The sequence below is a fragment of the Triticum aestivum genome, chromosome 3B (assembly GCF_018294505.1).
Source record: "Triticum aestivum cultivar Chinese Spring chromosome 3B, IWGSC CS RefSeq v2.1, whole genome shotgun sequence".
Classification (NCBI taxonomy): domain Eukaryota; kingdom Viridiplantae; phylum Streptophyta; class Magnoliopsida; order Poales; family Poaceae; genus Triticum; species Triticum aestivum.
The window spans coordinates 30,834,145-30,841,089 of NC_057801.1; the positions used below are offsets into that span (position 1 = coordinate 30,834,145).

General features: G+C 45.2%; 1 protein-coding gene across 1 annotated transcript; it reads right to left on the minus strand.

Annotated features, from left to right (window-relative positions):
* Positions 1-1,788: 1,788 nt before the first annotated feature.
* On the minus strand, positions 1,789-2,830 carry LOC123064532 (uncharacterized). The gene has a single exon (XM_044487999.1). It carries the CDS (start codon positions 2,520-2,522, stop codon positions 2,076-2,078), a length of 447 nt encoding a protein of 148 aa, XP_044343934.1. The 5' UTR covers positions 2,523-2,830; the 3' UTR covers positions 1,789-2,075.
* Between the last annotated feature and the right edge of the window lie 4,115 nt (positions 2,831-6,945).

Sequence of the window (6,945 nt, forward strand, 5' to 3'; positions counted from 1 at the left end):
TTGCGGTGAAGGATTTAGGAACGTTGCATTACTTCCTTGGCCTGGAAGTTTCACTATCTTCTGTTGGCTTGACACTCACGCAGCATAAGTATTCGATGGACCTGTTGCGCTAGGCAGGTATGCTGAAATGCAAACATGCCATGACTCCTATGTCTGCTACTGACCGTCTGTCTGCTTTTGATGGAGATCCTCTCACCTCTGATGATGCCACTGAGTATCGTAGCGTTGTTGGTGGCTTGCAGTACTTAACTATCACTCGGCCAGATATATCATATGCAGTCAATCGTGTCTGTCAATTTCTTCATGCTCCTCGGACTTCTCATTGGACAGCGGTGAAGCGCATTCTTCGCTATGTTTGCTTTACTGCCTCATATGGTTTACTCCTTCAGCCAGCGCCGTCTCCTATGCTTTCTGCTTTTTCAGATGCAGACTGGGCTGGTAATCCAGATGACAGACGATCCACGGGGGGACATGTTGTCTTCTTTGGTCCTAACTTGATCGCCTGGGCTGCTCGCAAACAAGCTACAGTGTCCAGGAGTAGCACTGAAGCTGAATACAAAGCAGTTGCAAATGCCACAGCTGAGATCATATGGGTACAGTCCTTATTGAGAGAGTTGGGAGTTTCTCAAACTCAGCCACCTGTTCTTTGGTGTGACAACATTGGAGCTACATATCTCTCATCTAATCCAGTGTTTCATGCTCGGACAAAACACATTGAAGTTGACTATCACTTTGTACGGGAACGTGTTGCACAGAAGCTACTCCACATCAAGTTCATCTCCTCCAAAGATCAACTTGCTGACATCTTCACGAAGCCTCTTCCACAACCTCAGTTTGTAGGCTGCAGGCGCAATCTTAACATACTTTGTACTTCAGGGCATAGTTAAGATTGAGGGAGGGTGTTAGACTGTATTTACATATAGCTTCTGTATATGTCTTGTATATTGTATTGTACACCTTGGTGTACCCCTTATATATATGAGATAGCCACACCCTTAACGGGTGTCGTGCAGTTTCCCAAAACCCTAAGTCTTACAGAGGTGACCTGCGCGGGGTTAGGGCTAGCCGGGGGCGGGATCTGAAGGAGGAAGAAGGGGATCGGGAGGAGCGTGAGGCGTACGATGCGCTTCGCCTCTCTTCGATCGAGTGGCCCGCGCGGGACCGGCGGAACGGTTCGGCCGGCACGCCGTTCCTAAACAGTTCCCTGAAAAAAAGAAGTCCATGTCTTTTTTTGTTTGAAAAACAAAAATGAGATCCAGACAGACGTAATTGTCCGAAATCGTAATCGTCTCGCTCACGGAGAAGGGCAGTCGAAGCTCGCGCCTAAAGCAATTTCGGAACCAAATCCAAACAGACATTACCCAGATTTCGCTTGTTCGACCGTTCTTGTGCTAAAGCATAGCCGATGGCAAACTTTTGGTGTGTGCTACTGCTAGCTTTAAAGGTTGCGAAGGAGCCAAGCAAGTCACATCGTTTTTCAAATCTGCGGTTTGAAATGAAATCCCTCGAGCCCATCAAAAGCCAAGGCGAATCGCCGGTTTTCTTTTCTCCTTTATCAAAGGCCGAGCGAGCTGCACATCACAGTACCGTTGGCCTGCGCTCACCGCTAGCTGATGCACCCACTTGTGATTTGCTCACATACAGACCTGCAAAACTTATACAGCTGAGGTACGTACAAACGCGGCCGGCGGTGGCGTCCCCGGCGAGTCCGCGGCATCGCCGGCGCAGGCGGAGAAGCAAGGTATGGAAGAGGAGGACAGCAAAGTGACCGAACTCGAAACAAAAATCAGTCCATGTCGTATAGTCGCTCTCAAACTTATTCCATGGCTGCTGAGCAGAGATTTGTTCGAGATGCTTCCAAGAATAACAATGTCGAAAGTTATGTGCCAACATCGCTACTACATGCACCACCACAGCAGCAGCATCAACCTCTACGCGATCGCAGCAAGAAACGAACAAAGGAAGGGCCGGAACAACTCGACAGCACGAAAAGCTACACCCACATGTCTGCACGAACATGGCAGCCGGATTCCACGGGACGGGACACGGTGTCCATACGACCGATGGACGGCGGATCACTCCGGGATGGCGACGAGCATCGGCCGCCACTGCCTCCGCATCATCAGCCGCCGCCGGAACCCGCCGAACATGAACCTCCGGTACTGCTGCACGGCCACGGCGCTAACTGCCAGCGGCGCGTCCGCTGTGGTTACCTCGGGGCGAACCAACTCCATGTCCGCGTGATGCTGCCGTTGCCGCTCAGGCGGCAGCAGCACGTGCTGGAAGACCTGGACGTCCTTCCTGGCGCTGCGGCGGACGGCGCCGGCGACGTCCGGCCCCAGGAGCTCCTCCAGGGAGCCGCTCCGGCCGAGGAGGCTCCTCTTCTCCCCGCAGCCGTCCCCCTGCTGGTCCCCGGCGCCCGCGGGCGGTCTGTGCAACTTGTTGCCGCGGCAGAGCAGCCGGCGCACCAGCAGCCACAGGCTCTTCGCCTTCGGCCTGATCTGCAGCGTCCCCGCAGCCATCTCTCCGACTATCTCCTACCACTGCTCCCTCTCCCTCTCTCTGCCTCTCCGGGATATGGCCGTCGGATTATATACCTCTCAATCTCTCATATTCTTGTCCGGTTGGCGCCGCAGCTCGTCGCTCTGGAGGAGGAGTGGAGGACGACCGACCTGGGACCTGGGATTCAGGGGAGGATCCAGAAATAATGGCGGCCTTGGACTGGACTCGCTCTCTACGGCGCCTATAAAACATTCGGGGCAGGGGAATTGTCTATGGCGCGGCACATTCTTGGAGTTGTTTTGCTTACGTGCTCGGGCCGCAATGCAGGGCGCGTCGCCATTTGGAGGCCCCGGGAGCGGGGCGCGGGAGGTGGTCTGCCCAATGGACAAAAAGAAAAAGGAGCCCCCAGTGTCGCCGTCAGGCGCCACCACCTAACGCGGCGCTAAAAGACGCGAGAATTTCGGTGCCACAAGAGACCAAAGACCAGGTGTAATGTACTATGAGTATTGTGTGTGTCGCCTTCGGATCCCAGTTAGACTAGGACCAAACACTAGCTTCCATGTGTGTAGATAAGATTAACATGGTGAGATAAGATTAACATGTTGAGGGGTTTTGATGGAGGCGTTCACTGGAGATTGAGTAACACCAAGTAAGAAGGATGGGCCAAACCTACTCAGTAATGAGGGATTGATTACCCGGGCGCGCCTATGTATCGCTTGACGCGAGACAGTAGGACCGCATGCCTTCAATGTTTTTGTTTCCTCACAATTTTGCATTTGGTTCTTGTTTTATTATTTTAGCTTTGCTTGTATTTCGGTTGAATATATCTACTACTATCACTTTATATACAAAAAACTTAAAAAAAAGCATTAGAAAAATGTTAAACGTGTATGCACAAATGTATTAGAGAAATAAATAAATTGAAATATATTAATCATATATTTCAAAAATATTAAACATGTCTCTATACTAGAATATAAGGCGTATTTGCAGTTCAAATTAAACTGCAAAAACATCTTATATTTTGGTACTGAGGGAGTATATAGAAAAAGTTCCTTATATATACCAAATATGTACAATGTGTATGGAAAAAAGTGGACATAGAAATATATAAGTTTTATAAAATATTAATCATGCATTTAAAAAGTTAAGTGTGTATATAAAAATGTTAATTGTGTATTTAAAAATGTTCATGGCATATACAAAAAATGTACAATATGTATGGAATTAGTAGACATATAAAAATATAAGTTTCAAAATAATAATTAGGTATATTTAAAATGTTCTTGATGTGTACAAAAAATATACTCCCTCCGATCAAAATTAGTTGTCGCTCAAACGGATGTATGTAGCACTTAAATATATCTATATACATCCATTTCAGCGACAACTAAAATGGGTCAGAGGTATGTTTTTGGAAAGTGTAGACATCAAAGAATGTAAGTTTAAAATGTATTAATCATGTATTCCAAAAAATTAAACACCTATATAAAAAAGTTTCTGATATATACACAAAATATACAATGTGTATGGAAAAAAGTAGTCATAGAAAAATGTTAATCATATATTTGAAAATATGAACGTGTATACCAAAAATGTTCCGAATTTAAAAAAAAGTTGAATGTGTACGGAAAAATGAAATAAAAATAAAAGTAAACCATCAGTGAAAAGTGAAAACCGAGAAAGAAACAAAGGGAAAAAAACCCGATGAAACCCATGTAAGAAATGAAGAAGCCCAATGAAAAACAAAGAAAATAGGTGAAGAAACAAAAGAAACCAGAATGAAAAATAAAATAAGATTGAAAAGAAAAAACTAGAAAAGGGGGCCAAAGCAGTAGGTGGAATAGGGCGAGCGGACGGCCTGAGCTAATGGGCCGGACCTATATACGCACGCCTTCGGGGACAGATGGATGCTATTCTCGCTATAAGAGAGATATAGCATTCACGTTGATTACCCGGTCAAGGTTGTATTGGGCCTCCTTCAACTCACATCCCATCCCAGTTAACCTCATACCGAACGACTTCTATCATTTGTACACCAGAAGCACGAGTAGCGAAAGTCAGAGTTAATGGAGCGATCGCCCGCACCTTGCACAATGGCTCAGTTGCGGTTATTTGCAGGGACTCGAACGGGAAATATCTGGGTGCTTCGGCCTCTATAATTCCGGGTATTGAAGATCCAACAACGGTAGAAGCATTATCTTGCATCTGACCTAAACATCTCCAAAGTGGTCATCGCAGAGGACTGCAAATGACTAGTTGATGACATCAAGGCAACATCGGGTGGTCTGCATGGTGTTATTGTCAAATAAATTGTAGCCTCTATGAATGCTTTTGAATTCTTCTCTGTAGTGTATGAGGGTAGAAACTTTAATCTCAAGGCACATAGCCTTGCTAAACTTTCTCTAGGTCTACATGCAGTACGCCATTTTTGGCTCTTCCAACCTCCAGACCTAAATTGTATCCCTATGGACATTTCTCTAAATGAAGAAAGTGGAGTGACTTTAGTCTAATTTTTTTTAGTTGTCACCGGGGGGCGGGGGAGGGGGCAGGGGAGAGAACTCTCGCACCTGAATTTTTATTAAACCATCATCGCCGGCGGCGATTTCTTCTCAAGAGATCAGTACAATAGCATGACAAAAGGAACACCATCATGGGGGAAAACAGATACTTTTTACATGCGCAGGGCATGCAACCACACGTCGGTGTGCCCATGAGCATCGGAACTACAATGTGGTCAGGCGTCTTGAGAGCGACTCTGCGCTCCGGGCAGCCAGCCTCCCGCAGCACCACAATGTTCTTTTTCAGCAGGTTGTCGCGGGTGTGGATCCTACCCAACGTAAGCAGCCAAGAGAAGAACCCGACTCTGGACGGAGTTGGAGAGCTCCAAAGGAAGGCAACATTTGCAGTGACCTCACCGTCGAGGCGCGGTAGCTTATAGGTCATGCTGGAGGCGAGCCCTCCCTTTCCCCTTCCCATACAGCACCAGCAACCGGAAGTCTGTGGCACCCGCGCACCCTCCCTCCTCCTGACCAATGAGAGGGAGTAGGAGGAGGCGCTCCCTGGCAGCTGTGGCAGAAAGCCGCGACACCAGGACCGTGTGGATGTCAAGGGTGCAGACAACCCAGACCGACGCCTTCGAGCACGTAGCAATGGAGGCGAGCGTGCAGGGCCGGCCCCGGGCCAGGGCAGCAGGGGCGACGGCCCGGGGCCCAGCCAAAAGTTGGGGCCCCGACCGGGGCCCTGATAAATTGGTGTAAATAAAAAAAGCCTGTAGACAGGGAGGCCCATCTCATACAGAAGGCAGAAGCCCAACAGCCGAGAGGCCTGAACCTGAAGACACACACGCATGGCCAGCGACTCTGTTTCTCCTTAGTCTGCACGCCGACGCGGTTTTTCCTATTTGCCGCTCTTTGCGGCAAACTGCTGGAGCGACGCACACGGGAACACCGACGACCGTTCGAGATGGGCCAGCCCGTTAAAAATTTCAGCCATTCCGGTTTTGGGAACTTTCTAGCTGGTTCCCAGCCGGTTTTCTCTGGTTTTGGGAACCTTCTAGGAGGTTCGTGAACCGGTTTTTCTTCTTCTTTGTTTTCCTGTTTATTTTTCATTTTCATTTTCTGTTTCTTTTTCTTTCTTTTTCATTTTTCATTTTTCATTTTTTCTGTTTTCAAGTTTATTTTCGTTTTTTCAAAAAATAATAGTTGTGTTGCTCATAAATTGTTCAAAACTTCATGAAATGTTCCTGTTTCAAATTTTGTTCCCATTTTTTTAAATGTTCACACTTTCAAAATACTGTTCAGAAGCTCAAAATATGTTCTTTTAAATTTTTGTACCGAAATTTAAAAAATGTTCTTGATTTCAAACTTTTTGTTCACCTAGTTGAATTTTTGTATTTCTTTTTTTTTCTGTTCTCTATTTCTTTTGTAATTCTTAATCTACTCGTTTTTTTTCTTTCTATTTTTATTTTTCATAATTCCAAAATTTGTTCGGAATTTCAAAAAATGTTCTGAAGTTAAAAAAATTTCCTTTTTTTTAAATTTTGTTCAGTAGTTCCAAAAAACTTAGTGATTTTTACAACATGTTCATATATTAGAAAAAATGTTCACCTTTAAAAAATGTTCATAAATTCAGAAAATGTTCCTATTTCAAAAAATGTTCATAATTTTTAAAGAAATGTACAAATTTCAAAATATGTTCATAACTTAAAAAAAAGTTCTGCTTTTCGATTTTTGTTCACAAATTCCATTAATAATCATAATGTTCGCTTTTTCTAAATTTTGTTCGGAGTTTCAATTTTTGTTCACAGATGCAAACAATGTTTCCTTTTGTCCAAGATGTTCTTGTTTTAAAATTGTCGATTTTCGGACATTTGTTTATAAATCTGAAAAAGTTCCTATTTTAAATTTGTTCACAAATTCAAAAATTGTTCGTGTTTGTCCA